The sequence below is a fragment of the Saccopteryx bilineata genome, chromosome 5 (assembly GCF_036850765.1).
Source record: "Saccopteryx bilineata isolate mSacBil1 chromosome 5, mSacBil1_pri_phased_curated, whole genome shotgun sequence".
Classification (NCBI taxonomy): Eukaryota; Metazoa; Chordata; class Mammalia; order Chiroptera; family Emballonuridae; genus Saccopteryx; species Saccopteryx bilineata.
In genome coordinates this window covers 238,770,069-238,795,263 of record NC_089494.1, presented here as the reverse complement: position 1 = coordinate 238,795,263, position 25,195 = coordinate 238,770,069, and the positions used below count along the sequence as shown (strand labels likewise).

The 25,195-nt window shown below is 46.5% G+C and overlaps 1 protein-coding gene across 6 annotated transcripts in view; it reads left to right on the top strand.

The window, feature by feature from the left end:
* Positions 1-25,195, top strand: part of TBC1D1 (TBC1 domain family member 1) — a 254,594-nt gene that overhangs the window by 65,350 nt on the left and 164,049 nt on the right. Inside the window, exon 1 of one of the 6 annotated variants that reach the window (XM_066233851.1) lies at positions 10,806-11,025. The exons of the other annotated variants lie outside the window; for them this stretch is intronic. Within the exon in view, the coding sequence (XP_066089948.1) occupies positions 10,996-11,025 (30 nt within the window). The 5' untranslated portion in view covers positions 10,806-10,995. Of the gene's footprint in view, positions 1-10,805; positions 11,026-25,195 lie in introns of those variants that run through there. 6 annotated transcript variants of the gene reach the window in all.

The following is a 25,195-nucleotide window of genomic DNA, read 5'->3' as shown; positions in this document are numbered from 1 at the left end:
AATATGCATACTTTTCCTCCCACCTTCTAAGTTCTTCAAGGCTGGACCAATATTCATATTAACACAGAGATCAATAGGATAGAATCAACGCTTTAGTACATACGCATGGGAATTCACATGGGTGTGAAAATCCTAAAGACAGTGGGGCAACAGTGGGTACGTAAGACGTTTTGGACAAAGGAGAGAAGGTGATGGTGTTACAGTTCTGGATCCTGACCCTCCTGGTGGGCACTTATGCTCACCAGGCCCAGGACTTCAACAGCAGGACGAAGCTGAGCCGCAAGGTTGTGGATGGGACACTGGGCAGGTGGGGACAGGCCTTTGTGTTTGCTCCAGCCTTAGCAAATCTTACCGTGCCCCTTATCCTCCCATGTGTGGATCCCTGAAATGCTTTTCCTGTGACTCCATGGAAGAACCTTTGGACGAAAAAAGGTCCACATACTAAACCCGTCAAGCTCAGGGGAGGCCTGCATGGTGGCCTTACAGACTCAGAGACCTAAAATAATCACACAGGATGATCTGAAATTAAACTTACTTCCTTCCTTCCTTCCTTCCTTCCTTCCTTCCTCCCTTCCTTCCTTCCTCTCTTCTCTTCTCTTCTCTTCTCTTCTCTTCTCTTCTTTCTATCTTTCTTTCCTTTTCTTTTCCAAGTGAGAGGAGAGGAGACAGAGAGACAAATGCCCATATGTGCCCTGACCAGGATCCACCTGGCAACCCCCATCTGGGTCTGATGCTCTGCCCAACTGGGGCCATGCTCCCAGCTGAGCTATTTTTAGCACCTGAGGCAGAGGCTCCATGGAGCCATCCTCAGCTCCCGAAGCCAACTTTGCTTGAATCATTCGAGCCATGGCTATGGGAGAGGAAGAGAGAGAGAGAGAGTAAAAGAGAGAGGAGGGGAAGGGGAAGGGTGAAGAAGCATATGGTTGCTTCTCCTGTGTACCCTGACCAGGAATCAAATCTGGGACTTCCCCAAGCCGGTTCAACGCTCCACTGCTGAGCCAACTTGCCAGGGCCTAAACTTTTTAACTAAAAACAGGTCAAGACAGGGAGTCATGTCATGGTATTTTTCCCTAACATAGCCTGTCTGTTGTCTTCTTTTTGCATCTAAGATACCATATCTGATAACATAATTTTGGAATAACAAAGTAATTTTTTTTTCTGGACTTCTCAGGGGACTACGGTACTGGAGCAGAGGCCACAGACCCCTCATTGTTATAATTGTGCTCATTGTTAACCATTCGCTATCCTGTACCCACCAATGTGAAAGAAGCACGAGTCTATTCCTTCTACTTTCCATCCAGTCCCAGAGATTCCCCGCTTTGCTTTCTCCCGCCTCCCTGATCAGTCACCAGTGGGTGTCATGGAAACTCCTTCCGTCTTCCCCTTTGATTCCGATGTATAAAATAAGTGGTGAAACTGCCTGCTGATTTTCGGCAACATTTTCTCAATCCCTTGACATTTTTGCTTCCTGGCAAGTGTAGTCAGTTTGGCTCAAATACAGTCATAAAAATTCTTATAAGTTCGGTCATTTCTTTTTTTTTTTTAAATAAATTTTTATTTTAATGGGGTGACATCAATAAATCAGGGTACATACATTCAAAGAAAACATTTCCAGGTTATCTTGTCATTTAGTTCTGTTGCATACCCATCACCCGAAAAGAGATCATCCTCTGCCACCCTCCATCCAGTTCTCTCTGTACCCCTCCCCCTCCCCCTCTCCCTCGTTCCCTCCCCCCACCCCCCATAGCCACCACACTCCTGTCCATGCCTCCTAGTTTCGCTTTTATGTCCCCCCAATGTATGGAATCCTGCAGTTCCTGTTTCTTTCTGATTCGCTTATTTCACCCTGCACAATGCTACCAAGAGTCCACCATTCCGCTATAAGTGATCCGATGTCACCATTTCTCCTAGCTGAATAATATACCATGGTGTATATGTGCCCCATCTTCTTCATCCAGTCCTCTATTTTTTTTTACAGTGATTAAAAGCCTTTAAGCAAACTCTTGGCCCATACAGCAAGAATCCCTAAAAGAGTAGTGTCCTTAACATGTTCCCCAAGTCCAAGATGGCCCCATCACCATGCCAAATCCCTGAAAAATGCAACCCAACCACAGTTCAGTCTGTTAGGAGCTGTCACAGGGAGCAGGAGTCCAGGAAAGTTCCCCACAGGAAAAGTCCGCATGGCACTGGAATTGTTGTCACCATTCTATACTTTGCAGCTCATGTCCAAGTCCCAATGACCGCTGCTTCTAGCTGGTAATGATTCAGGTAGACTGGAAAAAGCCATTTGCAGCATGCGTGGATATGGAGCTTCTGTTCTCCTCAGCCTGGAGAGAAGAGACCAGGTTGCTTTTCCCTGGAGCTCTGTGACTGTGGCCTAGTAAAGAGAACCTTGGGATACACTAAGCTGGGTGGCAAAGGTAAATTCATAATACAAGTTGGCAAAAGGAGGAAAGAGAGCTCTAAATTAGGAGTAGGTCCCAGCCTGAAATATGAGTGGGAAATTGAGGTAGGAGGGATAAAGGAAACACTATATATTAAGCAAAGCAGCAGAAAATAGGACTATCAACACCCACAACAGAGATCTTTGAGGGAAGAATAAAAAACCTGACTATTCAGGCAAAATATAGTTAAGTGGCCCTTGTGCGAATGAGATCAGTTTACCTGCTTCTTGGATGAAATACCCTAGGCTCGTCCACAGTATCGTAGATGGGGCCCACGGGCCTGGGCACCTTCAGCCTTCAGTGGCATACCCCAGCTTTCTGGGCAAGGTTAGGTCATAGGTGGCTGGAGCAGGGCTGGAAGAGACTGAACCCTCCCTTAGAGGAGCGAGGGGGAAGCCCACCTTCCAGTGTCCCTGTTTCCTCACAGCAGAGGCGTGTAAGCCTGGCAGGCTTTAGCTCAATGACCTTCCTTTCCACTATTGAAGCAGGACCCAGATGGCATCCTATGAGACCCCTTTGGGGTGTTGGAGCCTTTAAGGGTGTATCCTAAAAGCTGGTAGTTCCCCTGATCTCTATTGGGCTTTTTCTGCCTCTAGGTATCTTAAAAGCGATTCTCAGAAGATCTCGCTGAGGGGTTTGAGGATCCCCATCTGCCTATATAAATCTTTTCCATATATCTGGAGCTATTTGGAAAAAAGACAGAACAGTGTTATTAGCTAGATCTAATAAAGAAGGTAGTAGTTTGCAGGCGAAAAAGATTTGGTGTCTCCTGTTCAAAAGAAATGTAAATAAATTTTTTTTTTAAGTAAAAAGCATGATATGGTAGACCCGTCGGAGTCATTGGCCTGGTGTGCAGGATTCCCGGGTTCGATTCCTGGCCAGAGCACACGGGAGAAGCGCCCATCTACCTCTCCACTCCTCCCCCTCTCCTTCCTCTTCGTCTCTCTCCTCTCGCCCACAGCCAAGGCTCCACTGGAGCAAATCCACCCTGGGCACTAAGGATGGCCCCATGACCTCTGCCCCAGTCACTAGAATGGCTCCGGTCCTAACAGAGCAACACCCCAGATGGGCAGAGCATTCCCCCCAGTAGGAAGTTCGGTCATTTCTTACGTTGACAAACCCTGTTTCCATCCGCAACACTTCTTCCTAGAAAGCCCCTCCCTCGTTGCCATCTGCAGAAGTCTGGAGTCTTCCAGCCTGGAAGCTGGTTCTTCCCCTGCAGCCCGACCCGGCCCTTTGTTCCCCTGGGGACACCGTGCACCTTCTCTTCCCTGCGAGATCTGCCTGCTCTCCTCTCTGCTCCTGGAGCTCAGGCTTCAGGGCTCGCTATTGCTTCTAAGGACAGGTGTTGCTTTAAATACAATAGGTGTTCATGAATATTTGTGAACTGAATGAACTCCTGATCAGCTGCTATGATACTGAGATTTATAATAAGGAATATATATTAGATTTTTGTCTACCCTTCCTAGCACAGAGCTCCTCAAACCCTTTTCCTGTGAAGAAAATGAGAAAGGTGTCTTTTCTTATGTTAATGAGGCAACTTTTGGTTAAACCTTTAAATCAGCAAAAAGTTGGAGATTGGTTGCCAGGGTGATCCACTGGGTGATGAAAGGGTTGCCGTTCTCTGTCCCATCTCCCTAACCTCTAGGGAGGGAAGAGGGGCTGGAGATTGAGTTCAATCACCAATTGCCAGCTATCTAATTAGTTATCCTTATATAATGGAACCACCATAAAAGCCTAAATGGTTTGGTTCAGGGAGCTTCCAGGTTGGTGAACACGAGTAGATGCAGGAAGAGTGCCAGTCCCAGAGGGCACGGAAACCCTGTGCACTTTGCCCACACCTGCCCTGTTCATCTCTTCCATCTGGCTGTTTCTGAGTCATAGCCTTTTGTAGTAAACCATTCAACTCGTAAGTGAAATGTTTCTCTGGGTTCTGTTAGGTATTCTATTAAATTAATTGAACCCAAGAAGGGGGTTGGGAGAACCTGTGATCTATAGCCAGTTTGCCAGAAGCACAGGTGACAACCTGGACTTGTGATTGGCACCTGAAGTGGGGGAATAGGGCGGTCCTGTAGGATGGAACCCTTAATCTGTGGGATCTGAAGGTATTTCCAGGTAGATAGTGTCAGAAGTGAGCTGAATTGTAGGACTCCCAGGCTGGTGGCAGAGAAGTACTTGGTGGTGTGGAAAAAGAACACACGTTTTAATTGGTGTCAGTTGTAATTGCCTAGTGTCAAGTGGTTCTGATTCACTTGACCTTGAGTTTCCTTGTTGTTGGGATCCCAATGACTATTTTTAACCAGGTCTTGTAGAGAAGTGGCAGGAACAGGTTGGTAGGGTGAGGTCATGCTTTTGCTTCTTCCTGCCTCCCCACATTCGAGTTGGAGAACAGCGTGCCTGAAATCCCTCCCAGTTCTTTGAAGGCTTTGCTGTCCTTGCCGCTTGCTCCTTCTCAAAGGATGAAATTGGGAGAAGGGTAGGGCAGGAGTGTCAGGGTTTTTTTTTGGGCGGGGGGTTAGGGTCAGGCTTCGTTGGGGAGCAAAACTGAGATGGTGAGAGATTAAATCATACTTCTATAAAATTACTTAGAAGTCTTGTATTTTCTGTAGATCTTTTTTTTTTTTTTTACAGAGACAGAGTGATAGTCAGAGAGAGCGATAGACAGGGACAGGCAGACAGGAACAGAGAGAGATGAGAAGAATCAATCATCAGTTTTTTGTTGCGACACCTTAGTTGTTCATTGATTGCTTTCTCATATGTGCCTTGACTGTGGGCCTTCCGCAGACCGAGTAACCCCTTGCTCAAGCTAGTGACCTTGGGTCCAAGCTGGTGAGCTTTGCTCAAACCAGATGAGCCCGTGCTCAAGCTGGCGACCTCAGGGTCTCAAACCTGGGTCTTCCGCATCCCAGTCCGACGCTCTATGCACTGTGCCACCGCCTGGTCAGGCTAGATCCTATTTTTTAGATCTTTGCAGTTCTATCTGGACAGCGTGTAGCTCTCCACAGCAATGTATCCTTTTTTTATTTTTTAATAAGGAATCTAGAACTATGGAAATGGTTGTCAATCCTAGCTGACAAACAGAATCATTAGGGGGAAACACACACACACACACACACACACACACTTATAAGCTTAAGTAAACACCAATATTAACTTCTCTGACTGAATTCATCTGGCTAACACACTTTGCTTGTCTGGGTGGAGTTGAACAATTGAGCATGCCTTCTCCAAGATGCTACAGTTCATTTATTCCTTACTGTCTCACACATGGCCCTCTTCACATATTTATATAACCTGCCTACGAGAATTTTTTTTTAAGATTTTACTTATTAATTTTTACAGGGAGAGGAGAGGGTAGGGGAAGCGAGAAGTATCAACTCATAGTTGCTTCACTTTAGTTGTTCATCAGTTGCTTGCTGTATGTGCCTTGACTCAGTAAGGCCAGGGTTTTGAACTGGCGACCTTAGCACTCCAGGTCTACGATCTATCCACTGCGCCACCACAGGCCAGGTGGGGGAATCTGACCCTGCGTCAGAGCAGCCAATCATCAGCCTTCCTTCCCCACCAACCCCCGTTGGCACCACAGGTAACTCTGATAGACAGTCAGCTCTAGGAACCGTCAGTCTCTGAGCATTGAATTGACTTTTTCTGTCTGTAGAGCTTCTCCATTCTGCTGAAAGAATCACAGGGAGGTGTTAAAAATTACTGATGCCCGGTCTTCCTACAGCCCTTCCCTGGGAGAATATACAGTTTCTTGGGGAAGGACATATTTTTCAGATGGAAGGGAGTGTGGTGTGTTAAGTAAAATTGTTTAATTTGGTTGTGGGATCAGTTAGATTTCTGATATTAAGTTTCCCTTTAATGAAATTCCAGATAATAGCAGAATTTCTTTGTGCAATATGACTGGCAAGCTACATGTTGACAGCAAATTAAAATAAGATCTTTCATGTATATCTCTTAAAATATTTGATATTAGAGCTCCACACCTTACTACTGTCTATCAAGTCGACCCTGTGGAAAGATCCTTAGTTTCCCATGAAATGAGGGATTCTGCCCAGTCTTGGACCAGGGAGACCTGGAACAGAGGGAGACCTCTGTGAGTATAAAAGATATGCAAGCTTTAGGCAAGTTCAGACCAAGCTCTGCAAGAGCCTCCACTGCGATGTGTACATATGGAGACTTGGATTCAGGGTTAAATAAACGAAGCTTTGATGTTCCTGCTTCACCTGCACACTATCCTATTCTAACTGAATTACATTCAGGATTTGGTTTGACTTCAATTTTTTTTTTTTGGTAGGAAGAGCCATTTTTATTCTCCTAAATTTAATGTAATTTTTTTTTGCCTCCCCACCTCCTGCCCAGTGGCAGAAGATTTATCTCAATCAGAGCAGTGTTTTCAACATTTTTCATCTTATGACACGCATAAGCTAATTACCAAAACTCTGTAGCACACCAAAAAAAAATATTTTTTTGCCAATCTGACAAAAAAAAATTGGTATGGCCCTGGCCGGATAGCTCAGTTGGTGAGAGCATCATCCTGATGCTCAGAGATTGCCAGTTCAATTCCCAGTCAAGTCACATACAGAAACAGGTTGATATTTCTCCTTCTCTCTCTCTCACCCCCCCTTCCTCTCTTTCTCAAGTCAATCAATAAATTTTATTTATTTATTTTTTTGTATTTTTCTGAAGCTGGAAATGGGGAGGCAGTCAGACAGACTCCCGCATGCGCCCAACTGGGATCCACCCGGCACGCCCACCAGGAGGCGATGTTCTGCCCATCTGGGGCATTGCTCTGTTGCAACCAGAGCCACTCTAGCACCTGAGGCAGAGGCCATGGAGCCATCCTCAGCGCCCAGGCTGTCTTTGCTCCAATGGAGCCTTGGCTGCGGGAGGGGAAGAGAGAGACAGAGAGGAAGGAGAGGGGAAGGGGTGGAGAAACAGATGGGCGCTTCTCCTGTGTGCCCTGGCCGGGAATCGAACCCGGGACTTCTGCACTCCAGGCCGACGCTCTATCACTGAGCCAACCAACCAGGGCCTAAAAAATTTTTAACCAGGTATAATTTTGATTCATTCATACCAGAAGGCTGTTGTTGTGTTGGCTGTTGTCATTTTTTGAATTTGACAATTAAAGGAAAAGAGGTCAATGCCCCTGAAATATATAGTTCAGGTATTGCATGCTTTAAAAACTCCTGTGGCACGCTGGTTGAAAATCACCGAGTGAGAGGTAATTCAGGTTTCTTTAAGTCAAGTTCAGGCTTCTCTTTGTCTCTCTCCCGGGTTGGTTCTAAGTCCTGGGCCTCCTCTTAGAGCTCAGCGTGGCAGTTGGAGTGATGGGGTATGATGATGTCACCGATCCAGAGCTCAGCGTGGCAGTTGGAGTGATGGGGTATGATGATGTCACCGATCCAGCTTATCCCGCCTGCTCCTCAGCTGCCCATCCTCTCCCAGCAAAACTACTGTATTTCCCCATGGATAAGATGCACCTTTTTTTTGAAAAATTTGGGGTCTAAAAACTGGGTGCGTCTGATACAGTAGTTGTAGACATTTAACTTGCATTTCCCGCTTTTTTGTGCTCATTGTTAAAGACAGTGATTCCTCATCAGACACAGAGGAGGACAAGCTAATGGATGGGAGTTTTGACAGTGATGAGGAATTGTATGAATTTTATGATGGATAAAACTTGAGTTCAATAATTTTGCGTAATACATCTTTTTTTCAAATTTTGGACCCCAAATAAGGTGCGTTTTATCATGGGTGTGTCTTATCCATGGGAGCGTCTTATACATGGGGAAATATGGGTATGTTGTTGCCTAGGCTCTCTTCAGATTTCTCTCTAGCTCAGCGAATTCATACCATTTAAAGGACACGGGACCATTTGTTAGTAACTTATTATTATTAAGACTGATGTCAATGAATCTCACATACTAGTGCAATCTCAAACTTTATTTTTATTTATTTATTTATTTATTTATTTATTTATTTATGTGAGAGGAGGGAAGATAGTGAGGTAGACTTCTGCATGCACCCCGACGAGGATCCATCTAGCAAGCTCATCGGGGTCAATGAATGTTTGAGTACCGAACTAGTTTTAGCACCTGAGGCTGATGTGCTCCAACAAAGCTATTCTCAGCACCTGGGGCCACACTTGAACCAATCAAGTCACTGGCTGCAGTAAAGGAAAAGGGAAAGAAAGGGAGAGGGGGCAGGGGAGAAGCAGATGGTCATTTCTCCTTTGTGCCGTGACTGGGAATTGAACACCAGACCAATGCTCTATCCACTGAGCCACCAGCAGGGCTGCAATCTCAAACTTTAATGTGCATACTAGCTACCGGGAATCATGGTGAAATGAAGGCTGTGACTCAGTAGGTCTGGATTAGTGCAAGGGTGTATACTTCTAACAAATTGTCAGATGATATCCAGGGTACTGGTCCATGGAGCACACTTTGAGGAGGAAGGTTGCAAAGTCGAAAGGGTCTTGACTTTAATGGAACTCAGCCTGTATCTCTTCCATCTGCCTGGGGAAGTGATATAGTAACAGGGAAAGATTCGGTTAAATGGCTACAAATGCACTCCCATTTTCCACCTCTTCATTTCTTTAGGGAACATCTCTGCTTAAATCAATAAAAGAAAAGCACTTCCCTAAGATGCTTTTAAGGCTGTTTTCAATTACCCAGGTATGTTCTGTTAGAATGATATCACTCTTGACTCCCCCCCCCCCCATGCCCTTATAGTTCATTGTATTCCCATGTATCCTACTGGGAAAGAGGAAAAAAAGAGATGACATCCCCTAACACTCATGCCTTGAGTGTGGACAACACTTATTTCCTTATTTTTAAAGACTAGAATACAGCAAAAGTCTTGGGATGTCACTTCTGAGATTGGTTTATACAATAATTGACTTCCTTCTTGGATATGTGCTCTTTCTTAGATCACTTGTGCTGGGGTTGCCAGTTGCCATTTTGTGGGGAGAACCACCACAGTGCAACAAGAAAACAAGGGCCTGAATTAGAGACCTTGAGCCAGAGGCACCCAGCTAAGATAACTCAGGATTTCTCACCGATAGATTTTTTTTCCTTTGAGCAGAGAAACAGAGAGGGAGAGGTGAGAAGCATCAACTTGTAGTTGCCGCACTTTGGTTGTTCACTGATTGCTTTCCATATGTGCCTTGACCAGGAAGGGGCTCCAGCCAAGTCAGTGACCCCTTGCTCAAGCCAGTGCCCTTGGGCTTTAAGCCAGAGACCATAGGATCACATCAATGATCCTACACTCAAGCTACTGAACCTGTGTCCTAGCCTGTTGATCTCACATTCTAGCCTGACGATCTTTTGTTCTAGCTTGATTATCTCATGCTCAAGCTGGTGAACCTGCATTCTAGCCTGATGAGCCCATGCTCAAGCCAGCGACCTCTCAAACCTCAGCGTCCCACACAACCACCAGTGAGCAAACAGAAATTGTTGTTTTAAGCTTCTCAGATTTGGTCTAATTTATTACTCAGTAATAGATAACCAATTTACTTACCTAACTCAGACACTAGGCATTTGGGGAACATTAAAATGGCCTACTAATTTATCACGAAGGTAATGCAGAATTAATATGAAAAAAGGAAAGAAGTAAAATTCTTGGGCTAAGGGTGGATATTTGGAACTCAGTAAGTGCTCAGCAAGACACATTCATTTACATATCAGCTGCTAGACCTTTGGCCTTTATTTTTATTTTTTCAACGTGGAAGTCTATCCAGTGTCTGAGTTCGAAACTCAGCTTAACATTTGTAGCTATAAACTGACTACACTTGTCTTATTATCTTGCCTTGGAAGAGAACGGGTGAAATCAGTATTTCTCAAGTCACTAAAGCCCCGTTGCTAACACCTCGGGGCTGGCAGGAGCTGGAGTTTCTTTTCCTCTGCCCCTTTTCTAGTCTCAATAGCTGAGTTGTCTGACTCTGAGAAAACCACCTTCGATTACATAAAGGTTATTAGGGGCTGGGGAAACACTAGTCCTTTTGTTACCAGCAATCTCCAGAGTTTAGGAGTGGGGGTAACCCCTGGAAAATTGGGCGGGCTTTGTGTTCTCTCCAACTCCGGGGCTTTTATCAAACCCCAGAGACAGGAATTTCTAGTTTTCTAGAAGTTGTGCGGAACGGATCCCGAAGACCAGAAAGGCGCGTCCCCAGCCCCCAGGGGTTGGACTTCTCCCGGAGCTGCGCCGCGCTGGGCGGCCACGAGCAGGGAGACCCCCGCGCCTCCCAACTTCCCGCCGCGCGCCGAGCGCCGAGCGCGGGGGTGGGCGGGGTGGGGGCGGGGCCGCCGCGCTCCTCCCTCCCCCTCCCGCGCTGTCCCCACCTACTTCCCTTTCTGGGTCCGGCCGCCCTGCGGGCGCGACCTCTCCTGACGGTGACGAGCCGGGAGGTGCCCGCTGCCGCCTCCGCCGCTGCGGGGGGAGCCATGCCCGCGCCCCGCTGCGCCCCGAGCGCACCCCCGGCTGCCTGCCGCTGCACGGGCCGGCGGCGGGAGTGAGCGGGAGCGGCGGGCGAAGAGCTGCCGCCTGGCCCGCGATGTCACCATTGTTCAGCTGGGTGGCCAAGGTAGGCGGCGTCCGGGCAGCGGCGGTTGGGTGCCCGTTATGGCAGGGGACGGCTCTGGGAGCCGGTGTTCCAGCGGGCGCGGTTCAGGGAACATGTGTAGCCGTCGGGCCGTCGGGGATCCGCAGCGCGGGGAGCGCCGGCGGCGGAGGGTCCGACTGCGCCCTGGCCGCCACCGCGGGGTCGCTCCGCAGCCCCGGACCGCGGCGGGAGAGCGGCCAGAGCGTGCCGGCTCGTTGTCCTGATGGTTCTCATTCATTCGTATCCGTCTCTCTGGAGCAGATGGGCGAGTGGACAGGTGGGGAGAGTAAGGCTGACGCGGGAACCCAGGAGTTCCCGCCTAGCCTAGCGATCAGCCTCTGTGGTCCCGCAGCCCCGCCACGCACCGGGGGTTCACCGTTTGGTGTTTCACCGGCTTGGGGATCTGTGTCTCACCTCCTCGATCTAGGTGTGTGATTGATGGTCCGGATAGTATACTGAGAATGTCGAAAACGCTGATGAACTTAGTGCACCTGGAGGGTGTCTGTCTTTTTGTCTGTAACTCCCTAGTTTCAAAGACAGGTTTTGAAGTCTGAATTTTAAATATAAGTTCTTTGCTTTCTATTTCCTTAAAGTTTTACTTTCAGAACATTGGCGCCTTCAGAATAACTGAGCGTTACAAATCCAGGCCAGTTTCACTATTGCTAAAATAAAGGGATTGGAGTAGATTTCCAGAGTTCTCACCAGCTTTAATAGCAATGGAATTATAACCCACTGGAGTACCAGGTATTTGTGCGTTTTGAATGAGGCGTCCCTCACAGCCTCTAGGGCCAGCGGGGCAATAGGGCATCTTTCTCGCTCCCCACGGACCCTCTCCCTTTGCTAACACCTTAGTAGAGCTCACTCTAGCCATTCTGTGACCCTTAGGTGGTTGTTCTATGATACAACGCTTTTAGAGTGTTATTTTCAAGTACATTTTTATAAATACCTGTTTATGAAAGAGATAAGGTTTGCTTGTCCTTTAAGTGATAATAAAATGGAAACACAGAAACCAGATAAGATTAGTTATTCGACAGGTGCTATGTGCTATTCCATCACTGGGTCCTCATTAGAATTTTCACTTCTTGAAACATATTTCAAATGAAATGTAGTAAAATGAAATGAGAGAAGTTTTGCATCTTTATAATTTTTTACTGAAGAAAAATTGATAATACCCAGATTAGTTTTTGGTTTGAAATGATTGCTAATTGTCTTTTGTAAGTAATGCTAAATTTTGAAAATGGTGTTATGTAGTTTAAAAAGTAATTCAGGGTGTGTGATCTGGTTATATTTCACTTACACATTCTCGGTTGAGCATTTGAATCTACTTTTATATTTTTATAATGTAAGGTCAAAGAAGGAAAAAATCCAAATAGAAATTCATGTTTTTAATTACAAAATCAATAAGAAGTAAATCTAAAAAAAAACCTCAACTTACTGCCACTACTGTTTTATAATTTTATTTCCTTTTCCAAAATACATTTAATAAAGTGCTTTTCACTATGGGAGTGAGATGGATTTTTGTTTATACTGGCCTACGGAGCTACATGGAAACACCAGACCAAAGCCTTATTTAAAAACAAAACACAAACAAAACAAAAAAAAACAAGGACTTTTACAAGGATTGTTAGCTAATGGGCAATACTTTTGAAAAGCTCATGTAAATGAATTTTATGTTAATAATTTGATCTTAATTCTGGATTATTCCAGAGTTATTTAAACTGCAGAACAATAAGAACAAACTGAAATGTTTTCAGAGTAAATTTATAAATAGCTTTTAAAGATATTGTTATTTTTTAATTTATTTCTTCTAGGAGGTATGCTATTATGAATTACATCCAGAAATTGATTTTTTTGGATAATATGTTATTTTGTGAGAGCTTTTAGAATATGAAAGTTCATTTCTTGGGGTTATAGATTCTAAAAGTTGCTTTTATGGAACTTGTTTGGTTTTCAGTTAAGAGACAAGTCATTAATGCACTTTGAATTATAGACTAGAGAATGTTTTTTGTTGTTTTTTTTTTGCTTGTTTGTTTGTTTTTCATTTTTCCGAAGCTGGAAACAGGGAGAGACAGTCAGACAGACTCCCGCATGCACCCGACCGGGATCCACCCGGCACGCCCACCATGGGGCCACACTCTGCCCACCAGGGGGGCGATGCTCTGCCCATCCTGGGCGTCGCCATGTTGCGACCAGAGCCACTCTAGCGCCTGGGGCAGAGGCCAAGGAGCCATCCCCAGCGCCCGGGCCATGTTTGCTCCAATGGAGCCTTGGCTGCGGGAGGGGAAGAGAGAGACAGAGAGGAAAGTGCGGCGGAGGGGTGGAGAAGCAAATGGGCGCTTCTCCTATGTGCCCTGGCCGGGAATCGAACCCGGGTCCTCCGCACTAGACTAGAGAATGTTTTGAAAGCAGAAGCAACAGTCACAGATACTGCACACAGTGTGCATAATTCCAAAGTGCATTTATAATTGATTTTAGAATGGATCCTTCAAGCACACACAAATACATATGAACACACACCTCACACGAACATCTCATTTCCTTTTCAGTTGTGACCTTTACAAACTGCAGCTCAACAGCTGGTAGGGATGGAAAAGGGGACTGGGAGCAGCTTGAGGTGGGTGGATACCTGAATATGAATTTGTTTTTATTGGGTGATGCATTAATATTGCATAGCTATTTACAGTGAGCAGTTATATGGTGTAAGAATAAAGCCAAAGCTGGGAAGAATTATATTAAAAAGAGGTTATCTGTTTAAAAAAAAGAAAGGAAAAGAAAAAATAGTAAGCACTTTTTTTTTTGTTTTACATCAGGCATGACCTAGAACAGGGATAGTCAACCTTTTTATACCTACCGCCCACTTTTGTATCTCTGTTAGTAGTAAAATTTTCTAACCGCCCACCGGTTCCACAGTAATGGTGATTTATAAAGTAGGGAAGTAACTTTATAAAATTATAAAGCAGAGTTACAGCAAGTTAAAGCATATAATAATAATTACCAGGTACTTTATGTCAGATTTTTGCTAAGTTTGGCAGAATAAATCCTTATAAAACAACTTACTATAGTTAAATCTTTTTATTTATACTTCGGTTGTTCCGCTACCGCCCACCATGAAAGCTGGAACACCCACTATTAGGCGGTAGGGACCAGGTCGACTACCACTGACGTGGAATATTAAAGCAGCTGTGAATTGTGTCACAAATGGGGACAGGTTATGTAGAGGTGTGATGTCTTGATTAGCCTTCCATTGGGGACAGTTTAGTTTTTATGTAGATGATAAATAAAAACAAGCCTCTTAAGCTTTGTGGTTTTCATACCAAACCCATAGAGGTCTCCAGCAGCCTGGCAGTGTGGAGTATGTCTGTGCCTCCGCAGAACAGTTAGTGAAGACTGGCCAACCTGCCAGGCCGCTTTCTGAGTTTACTTGGACTTGCCCCTGCTGGTAAAGATAGCAGCTAAGATTATTGCTGGCATCTCAGGTGAGTGGATTATAAATATATATGTCCATTTATCAAGTAAAATGGAAAACGGAAGTAAAATATAGTCGAATTGCTGTGTTCTCAAGTCCAAATTTAGTTTCATATAGTTTAGGCCTTGTATTAAGTTATTTTCCAGAGCTGATGTATTTATTCAACAGGTGTTTGTGGGTACCTTCTGTGTCCAGACACTGTTCATGCCCTGGAGGAGGAAGTTCTCTTTGCACAATAGGTTTACCCTTTAAAAGGGCATGCGGAAACTTCGTAAGCCACATACTGAAAAATGCATTAGGGGAGGAATGAATCCTTTTGTAAAACAAGTGATTGATTACTAATTGATATCCTAAGCAATACTAGGTTTCTTTTTTTTTTTTTTAAGTGAGAGGCAGGGAGTCAGAGACAGTCTCCTGAATATGCCCTGACCAGGATCCACCCAGCAAACCCGCTACCGTGCAATACTCTGCCCGTCTGGGCCGCTGCTCCATTGCTTGGCAACTGAGCTATTTTAGTGCCTAAGGTGAGGCCAAGAACCATCTTCAGTGCTTGGAGCCAACTTTGATCGAATCAGTTGAACCATGGCTGTGGGAGGAGAAGAGAGAGAGAAAGAGAGAGATAGAGAGAGGGGGTGAGGAGTGGAGAAGCAGATGGTTGCTTCCCCTGTGTACCCTAACCGGGAATCGAACCCAGGACTTCCACACACTAGGCCGATGCTGTACCACTGAGCCAACCAGCCAGGGCTATACTAGGTTTCTTATGTTTTGGCCTTGCTTAAAACATAGGTTTATAGCCATTATCCATTTAATAAGTCATTCAACAAAATGTTTCTGATGCCAGTATTTATTGAGCACCTGCTATGTGCCAGATACTGTTTGAGGAACTGGCGATGAAGCAGTGAACAAGGCAGCCCATGTCCATGTTTTTACGGAGCTCGAATTCTAGCTGGGAGAGACAGCTAATAGATGGGAAGAGCAGGCAAGTAGATAGATGAGCAAGGCAATTTCAGATGGTGGTGAGTGTTAGGAAGTAAAGTAAACAAGGATATTTGGTAGAGGGACTGCGCCTGGGGTGGTGAGGAGGTGACATTGCATCAGAGTGGGAAGAGGGCACTAAAAATGGTCCAGGCAGAGGGAGCAGCAGGAACCGAGGCCTGAGGTGGCACCAGGTGGGCCTGTTGCAGCGGCAGGAAGAAGGCGGGCATGACAAGAGGTAGACCTTGAGTCAGAGGGGTAGTCTGAGCCAGGCCAGTTCAGGCTCTGTAGGCACAGTATGGATTTGGATTTACTTTAAAGCGCAGAAGAAGCCATTAGAGGGTGAGAAAGAGCGGAGTGACGTCAGCTAGTGTGTACTTTGGGTGGAAGCAGATGGACCACTCAGGCTCTTGTGGTTGGGGCAGGAGGCGATGGTGGTAGCTGTACGTGGATAGTAAGGACAGAGCACCGATGGATACATAATAGTTTTTTGTCTTCTGAAATGATGGGACCCAGTGACTTTGCTCTCTTGTTTGTCTGAAGTTGGTGCAAATGACCAGGTAACTAACTGCTTCTATTGAGTTGAGTTCAAGGGCAGCGTGTCCTTTGTTCAGCTGCCTCTAGCTGCTGCTTTCAGTCACAGCTGTGCCTAGACGCCGGGCTTATTTATTTACCTTTGAGGTTTTCTGCAGGCTGGAGCAGCCCACTGTGGGTGCCTTAGATCAGTTGGACTTGCCTTTCTGTTGACACAGCACACAGCAGCCTTCCTGTAAGTGTGCGTCTGACTAGCTAGTATTCAGGGAGTCCTGCTGTTTTAAAGTCAGTCTGATGATAGTGTGTTCTAGCGTAATGTGATGGGTTATTTAAAAATATGTATTAAAAGTGTTTTTTTTCTCCTGTAGACTTACATGACTTTTAATTAGTGTATATTTGAGTTTAATAAAGAGGGAAAACTTGTTGTCATAGTCAAACCATCCCTTGAATTTGAAAAATTTGCTGACTCTGCTAAGCAAAGCTACTGTAGTCCTGAACAAGATTTCAGCAGAGAACCCACGGGGGTGTTTTTGTCTGGCGGTGGCAGTAGCTTCTCTGAGTTTCGGGAGCTCTAGTTTCTCAGTGACAATAATTTGGGCCTAGGTAGGTTGTACTAAGAGAGAATAGAGAAAAGCAGGGAGAGAAACCCCATCCATGGTCTCCTAAAGAGAAAAAAGCAAAGGATATCGTTTGTTTTCCAAATTCTCTGAACTGACCTTAGCCTCTATGTGCCCCTGTCTCCATCTTCCATTTCTGACCCTCTAAACCCTTCTCACCTCTCACCCTTTCCCTGGAACGTCTCCGATTACTCATGCATTCATTCATTCCTTCATTCATTTGATGACTTGTACTAAACAGGGTAGAAAATAGCCCCCAGGGCATTTCCTCTGTCCTGTGGGAACTGCTCTGCAAGGGGACGTCAGACCACTGGCCAGCTGGGCTGTGGCACGGGAGAGTGGGGAGCAGGGAGCGGCCCCGCCCTGCCGGAAGGTGGCCAAGGAGGAGCGAGCAGAGGGCAGCAGGCAGCTGGAGTAGTATGTGCAAAGAGGACCCGGAGCACATGGGAGGAACCCCAGTCCCAGGCTGTGGTCAGGCTGGAAGGAAAATCTGCTGCAGGGAGTAGCAGAGGGTGAGAGGCCAGGTGAGCAGGGGCCAGGCTGCACACGACACGCCCCCCCCCTTCAGAGCAGCTGGCATTTTATCCTGGGGCTCCCAAGTCTCCATGTGGGGACTAAAGCGGATCTTTGCCCGAACTCTCGTAGACACATAGTCCACTCTGTGCGAGGCCTTGAGTTATAGTTATTTGAATGTTTTATCTCCTCCCCTAACCTGTAAACGCCATGAAAACGGGTGGTATTGTGTTACATGCCAGTGCATACAAATCACTGGGGCAACTTGGTCAAATGTACTCCGCTTTAGAAGGTCCGGACTGGAACGGAAGAATGTGTGTTTGCAGCAAGCACCCTGGCGGGGCTGATGTGTCTGTCTGGGGACCCCACTCTGAGCAGCAGGGCTCCCCCCGTGTGCATTCCGTTACACCTGCCTTTACACAGAGCGCTCATTCATATGGTTTTGGAAAAAAAATGCCATGATTTCAGATTAGGTCCTTATATCTTCTGAGAGAATAACAGTGGAAATTATGAAATAAAACTTTTAAAACTTAAACTCAACAATAACCTTGAAACTGGGAGTCTGGGGAACAGGAGTGGAAGGAAGAATTTGAACTGCTTACTCTTGCACCTTTTAAAAAATGTGAGCTTTTTACATATTAACTCTTCGGTTTCTGGAATTTAAAAAATACTTTGGCCTTTCCTCTTTTTCAGTACATTTAACTTTATCAAACCAAATACCATAAAGATATTATAATAGAGTAGGAATCAGATCATTATTAACTCTCATTTTAAATAGACTTTTTAAGAGTAATTACAGCAAAACTGAGCAGGAGGTTCAGAGATTTCCCATAGAAATCGTCTTCCTCATTGTCAGTATCCCCACCAGGGAGGTGCAGTGGTTGCAGTTGATAACCCTGCTTGGCCATATCATCCAAGTCTAGATACTGTTGTTCACTGTTAGCACTGCAGCTCCTGTGTATTTGGACAAATGTATAGTGACGTATATCTGCAGTATCATGCAGAATAGTGCCACTGTCCTAAAAATCCTCTTTGCTCTGCCTGGTCACCTGCTCCTCTGATCTTTATAGTTTTGCCTTTTCCAGAATGTCATGCCGTTGGAATCATAAAGCAAATGTCCTTTTCAGATTGGCTACTTTCACTTAATGATGTACATTGAAGTTTCTTCTGCGTCTTTTCATGACTTGATTGCTCACTTTTTAGCGCTGAACCATATTCCGTTGTCTGGATGGACTGAGTTGATTTCCTCATCTATGGAAGGACATCTTCGTTGCTTCCAAGTTTTGACAATTATGGATAAAGCTGCTATAAACATTTGTGTGCAGGTTTTTGCGTGGACATAAGTTTTCACCTCCTCTGGGTAAACAGCAAGCAGCACAGTTGCTGAATCATATGCTAAGAATATGTTTAGTTTTGTAAGAAGCTGCCAAACTGTCTTCTAAAGTGGCTGTTAACAGTGTGCTTCCCACCAGCAGTGAGTGCGAGTTCCTGTTGCTCCACATCCTCCCCGGCCTCTGGCTGGTCAGGGTTCCAGCTCGCGGCCATGCTGATAGGTACACGGTGGTCTCTCACTGTCGCTGTAGTTAGCATTTCCCTAACGATACATGGTGTGAGGACCCTCCCCCCTTCTTTCGATTGTTAATTTACAACAAGTAAAAACAATCAGTCCTTCTAAATTTTATTTCATAATACACAGTGGTATTCAGGAACATCTATAAAACATAGAAAAACAAAACTTTATACAGTTTATATATTTGTGAATCTAAACTTAAGTATCTCTAATTTTTCCATTATTTCTGTTATTTCAGATTTTACTCTTGGGAGAATGATGAACCAGCAGTCGATTGAACTGTTTGTTAGCTTTACAAGAAAGACATAGGAAGGGGCTTTTTTTAGTGTTCACGTACTTGGTTACTCTCTCTGTAAATTATTTTTATATTTGTCATGTGTTTTAATGAGATTAAACTAACAGGCTTTGCTCACTTCGGCTGAACTTTGTTAACTTGGCTGAGCCTATCATATTCTATATGTATCTTTTAAAAAAAATTAGATCCCATTTTAAAACTGAATACTGTCAAAATGTGCCTAGGACATTGTGAAGAACATTAGTAAATGTAAATTGTTCAAAACATGGTTGAGTGTGCAGCTGAAGTCCGTGGCCTTGGTGTGTGTGTGGTGCTGGCCCTGTGGCTCTGAGCTGAGCAGGACGGGGGCCAGCCTGTGTTCAGCAGGGAGAGGGACACTGGGAAGATCGTTTAACTTAATGTAACACTACAGCTGTACATTGGGCTAGATACGTAACCCAGCTTCGGGGAGATTCTGAGTTAAGAAGGGCCTTCTCTTTCATCCCCGCGCTCCCTGGGCTTTGCATGCATGCGTCAGCCATCGTGGTGGTGGTCAGTCTACTGTAACCAGAATGTAATCTGGAAATTAATTCCACTGACTCTTCCTACATGAGGAAACTGAGGCCCAGAGCAATGAAGTAATTTAGTTTGAACAAGGTCACACAGCTGGTTTGTGGCAGAACTAAAACCCAAGTTCTTAGACCCCGGGGTTTTGCAGGTCTTGTTAATGTTGCCCTGCTCGTTTGTTTGTGCTTTGCCTCTAAAGTATTTTACTAAAATCAAAAGTCTGGCCTGACCAGGCGGTGGCGCAGTGGATAGAGCGTCAGACTGGGATGCGGAAGGACCCCGGTTCGAGACCCCAAGCTTGCCAGCTTGAGCGCGGGCTCATCTGGCTTGAGCAAAAAACTCACCAGCTTGGACCCAAGGTCGCTGGCTCCAGCAAGGAGTTACTCGGTCTGCTGAAGGCCCCCGGTCAAGGCACACATGAGAAAGCAATCAATGAACAACTAAGGTGTCGCAACGAAAAACTGATGATTGATGTTTCTCATTTCTCCGTTTCTGACTATCTGTCTCTATCTATCCCTCTCTCTGACTCTCTCTCTGTCCCTGTAAAAAAAAAAAAAAAAAAAAAAAATCAAAAGTCTGTGTGTCTATCAAATAATACATTGTGTTTCAGCATAGTTGATTTAATCACCTGAGTGTGGACATGGGCACTTCCGAGTGGGTCAGGGTCCCTCCAGGGAAGAGGTCAAAGGGAGGAAGCCTGACATGGAGCATCTGTTGGGGGATGGGTGGGGATTCTCTGACTTGTGAAGGTGTCACATGTGCCCAAGAGCCTGGGCAGCCTAACCAGCTGTGTGAACTGTGTGCAGGAAGGAACCAGGACCCGAGGACTTGAGGAGAATGGCAGTTGCCGGAGTCCAGTGTGGCTCCCTGGTACTGGGCTGCAGTGACCTGCCGAAGTCCCTGGGTGCTCCCCTTCCCTGGAGGGTGTCCTGTGGAGATGGGGTCGGTGTGTGTAACGTATCTCTTCTCTTCTAATATGAGATATGGACTTTGCTCGAAAAAATATAACCTGCAGAGAAAATTTAACAGGAGGAGAAATTCCATTAGTGTTAATACAACCATGGGTAGGAAGAGATGATTATGTTTTTGAGCACTTAATATGTGCCAGTCATTATATTGGGAGCAGTCAACTTTCAAAAAGTTGTGGAAGCAACAGTGTTATGCCTACCTCCTGTCCTTTTTGGAAGAGGAGTATGAGGAAACTGAAGTCCAGAGGTTAGGTCACGTATAGCTATTAAGACGAAAGGTTGAATTACCTGGCTCTACATTTACATTTTATCTGTTGTACTTATGCTGTCTTGGTAACCACACTACCTTAGTCATAAAGGTATTACACACAGGTTCAGGATATAGAACAAGGTTGGTCATAACTTTGAAAAATACCTTGTTCCACTGAGAAACTTTTCTCCCTTAGGCGAGGGGCATCAGATAGGTTCAAGTAATCTGCTTTTAAAAATTGGCGTGTAGTATTGAAGCTGTACAAGAAGTGAAAGTAATACTATTTAAATCCCTGAACTTCATGATGTTCTTGATTGGGGGTGTGGTGGTGAGAAGAAAACAGGAAGTAAGAGGAAAAGTCACAGGTACAAAATTGAAGACACAGATCAAGATTGTGGGGAGGTTAGGGGCAGTTGTGATACACGTGATAGATGGAAAGAGGTCCGTTCTGAGACGACCATGAGCCTGAGTTTTCTAGTTTCTTGTTGATCCACTGTGGGCTTTAGAGAGGGTTCACTTATTATCTGACCTTCTTTCCAAAGCACTGGGAACCATGTTTCATAGCTAGGCAGCTTCTCTGGAGAGTTATCCGAACGTGAAGAGTGTGTTCTGAAGAGGCGCGTGGAGAACCCGGCCACAGTGCCGCTCCAGCCTGTGGCTGTACCCCAGGCAGTGGGTGACAGGCGTGCGCTGCAGGCCCAGGTCTGCCTGTACGCCGGGCAGTGGGTGACAGGCGTGCGCTGCAGGCCCAGGTCTGCCTGTACGCCGGGCAGTGGGTGACAGGCGTGCGCTGCAGGCCCAGGTCTGCCTGTCCACCGGGCAGTGGGTGGCAGGCGTGCGCTCCAGGCCCAGGTCTGCCTGTCCACCAGGCAGTGGGTGGCAGGCGTGCGCTCCAGGCCCAGGTCTGCCTGTACGCCGGGCAGTGGGTGACAGGCGTGCGCTGCAGGCCCAGGTCTGCCTGTACGCCGGGCAGTGGGTGACAGGCGTGCGCTGCAGGCCCAGGTCTGCCTGTACGCCGGGCAGTGGGTGACAGGCGTGCGCTGCAGGCCCAGGTCTGCCTGTACGCCGGGCAGTGGGTGACAGGCGTGCGCTGCAGGCCCAGGTCTGCCTGTACCCTAGGCAGGGGGTGACAGGCGTGCGCTGCAGGCCCAGGTCTGCCTGTCCGCCGGGCAGTGGGTGGCAGGCATGCGCCGCAGGCCCAGGTCTGCCCGAATCTGCTGTTTAACCTTGGCCAGATGCCGTGGGAATGATGACCATTGGCCGGCTGCCCATCAGGTAGCCCTGATTGTCACACAGGGTGATGTCACTGATCATAAACCGTCAGATACATTTTAGGAAGAGTTTGCCAAGGCAACATGGTGAGTGTAGTCATGTGTTTCCAGTAAATTTCTTGACTTGTACTCAAGTTATTACCTCCCGGGGCCTCGGGCCTTTATCTGTAAAATGAGGGCATTATGTTGAGTGATTGGTATGATTCTGTTCAATTTGGAGTCTAGGTCTGTATTCCTGCAAGGTAGGCCAATCCTCTTCAACTGTCCGCCTCTGCTAAGGAAGGGAGGGCCTCTGGGGCCATTGGTCCGGGACAGATTTTCTCTCCAGCTGTTACCAGTGGAGATAGGACCTCCATCAGGTCGCAGTTCTCTGTAAGCATGAATGTGCTCGTCCACAGAACGGGAGTCATAGCCGTTCTCCAGGCTGTGGGGGGTTTATCCACACAACATCCTTCGAATGATGCCTGGCTCAGATTATGCACTTAATAAGGACAAGTGATCACTGCCATTGCTGCTGCCATTGTTGTCATCATCGTTGTGGAATTTAGGGGTGGAGAAGATCTTTACAGTTGCTTAATTCTGTACTTTTTTTTTTTTTAACATGAAACAGTTGAGCCCTCCAGAAGGGAGCTTACTCTTCCAAAGTCATAGCTGAGATTAAGGCGCTCTGGCCCTCAGTCCAGAGCTCTTGCATCACTGATTAATATTTAGAGTTTTTCTGTTGTTTTATCACATTCTGCATGAATTAAACATAAGCCCTGTGGTTCAAGTGCAGAGCAAGAGCAGAGTGCTTTTGTCAGGCCACAAGTCATTTAGATCAGATAGGGAAGTGGGGCGGAGAGAATTCCACAGGCCTCTGCCACCAGCAGCTGGGCTGACCTCGCCCGAGGTCACGCTCTGCCTCGGTTTCCCCTTCCTTAGAAGGGAGCGGCTGCTCCATTGTTTCTGAAGTCCTCTTCATCTCTCAAAATACTGTGAAGAATTTCTTCACTTCTGTGGCTGTTCAAGTCCAGGAAATCATGTGTCAACCAGAGATGTAGATTCTCCAAGTTTGGAAAACTTTAAGAGTAGGAAGGAAGTTTATTTGTTTGGCAGAGTGTATAATTGTAGGCCTGCCGAAAGCAGAGAGTTGGCCAAATGGTAGGTATTTTTGTGCAAGTTCTTTTCACAGGGTGGACCCAGAGGAAATCAGTCATGAGGTGAAAATACACTGTGAGGTCTTTGAGACGATATTTTTGCTTAGAGACACTTGCCCAGGTCTATTGTGATGGTCTCTCTTATGTTAGGCTTTTTGTTTTTCTCAGACATGTAAGTTTCTAAAGTTAAAATATTAGAGATATAACTGTAAAATTTGACTTCAAAAACACAAACCAAAAGTCCCTGTGTACTGATTATTAATAAATGAATTGCACAATGGGCCTGAAATAGTGCTAATACGTTCACTATGTAGTATGGTCACGACCCTCTTAGTGTTCTAGGAATAGTCATGCTGCTGAGTTTCTAGGTGAGTGGAAGGGATTCTCTTCCCGTATCTGATAATTTGTGAAGGTGCCACCCAGGGATTTGTATTACACCCGAGTTTCAGGAAGGCAGCCGCTCGAGTCTGTACCTCCCAGTACCCGTGGAGCTGAGAGAGCCTCACGCCAGAGTTTGGTTGTCGGTTCTCCGCTGTCTAAGCTAGTTGAGCTTTGATGGCTGGGCCATTTTCCCCGGGGAAGTCCCTCCGTGCGCTGGACTGCCAGGGCATGCAGTTCTGCACTGGTCGTTTGCAGCTGCCCCTGTATTTAGAGTAGTCCTGTGGTATTCCCAGACATTCTTGGCCAAGAAAGCCAGCCTCTCCTTCAAGTTCAGTGTTGATCATGACACATTACTTGTGCATCTTCTCTGTGCCAAGTACTTGGGCCACGGGTGCCAGGATGAGAACGATAGCGTGGCTGCCCTCGTGGGGGCGAGGGCAGGGTGTGCTAAGGTGCTCACACAGCAGTCCTGCCAGGAAGCGGACTCGGAGATGAGAAACCCCTGAGGGACCCTTGGGGACGCAGAGGTAGTAATTTTCCAAATGCAGTAAATCCCACCCGACAATCCCACTGCCGAGTTTAAGCAGCAGGGAGAGTCAGGACTGTCGGTACACTGTTAACGGAAACTTTGTTCTCAAAACCATTGCTTTCCTCTTGGGAGCTAGCGATGTGGTTGGATGTGGGTGTTAGGAAGGTGTACAGTGTCCGGGAGCGCCCTCTCTGCAGATTTGGGGGGCTCGTTAAGTCTGACAGTTTTTTTTCTTTTTTTGCTTTAATCCTGATTGAATAAACAGGCGGTGGAGCCCATGTGGCCTCTCTCTGTGGGGGAAGGGTCAGCTAGCCCTTCCTGCAGACCCCAGGATTGGCACCAAAGCCTTCATCCTCACATCTTGCCTGTTGTTAAAACTCGAACTGCAAGGCTTGTGAGTCTAAGAGAAAACCCCAAAGTCACTGGAAATGTGGGCACTGGGTGCTGTTCTATTATTATTTTTTTAACTTAATGGGTTTAGAGGTTTTAGTCAAATAAGGAAATTTTAAACCAAAGACTATATTTCATCCCAGTTAAAAGCAAATCATGGGTACTTGGTGTGGCCCCGAAACAGAGCCCTGAGTGAGAGGTCCGGTTCTGTCCAGCCTGGATACCAGTCATTGCAGCCCACCGAGGCTTGGTTTCCCGCTGAAAGGAATAGGTTGAATGAGCGGTCCGGGGGTTCCATCCGGGGGGTGGGGAAGAACATCGGGATGGAAGAAGCTATGTGAGGAAAGGCATGGAGGTGGGAATGGAGTGGAGTTGAGAGACTGGCCCCACCCCCAGTGGGTGAATAGGAAGAGATAACTGGGAGGTTCCGAAGGCCAGGCTGGAGTGTGGGTGTTCTGGTGGCAGTGAGAGAGGAGCCCTCAGTCTGGGAGTGGTGGGCAGACGCCCTCAGAGCTGTGCTGTCTGGAAGACCAGGCTGTCAGTGGAGAGCGTGGTGGGTGGGCAGAGGCACTAGGAGAGGCGGAGGCGGGGTGCTGCTCAGGGCTCTTGCTGTGGCCTGGCTGAATTAAGTGCAGGCCTAGGCCAGCGTGCGAGGTTTGGGGCTCATCGTGAGAGAGCTGATGGAAAGATGGAGAGAGGAGAGAGAAGAAC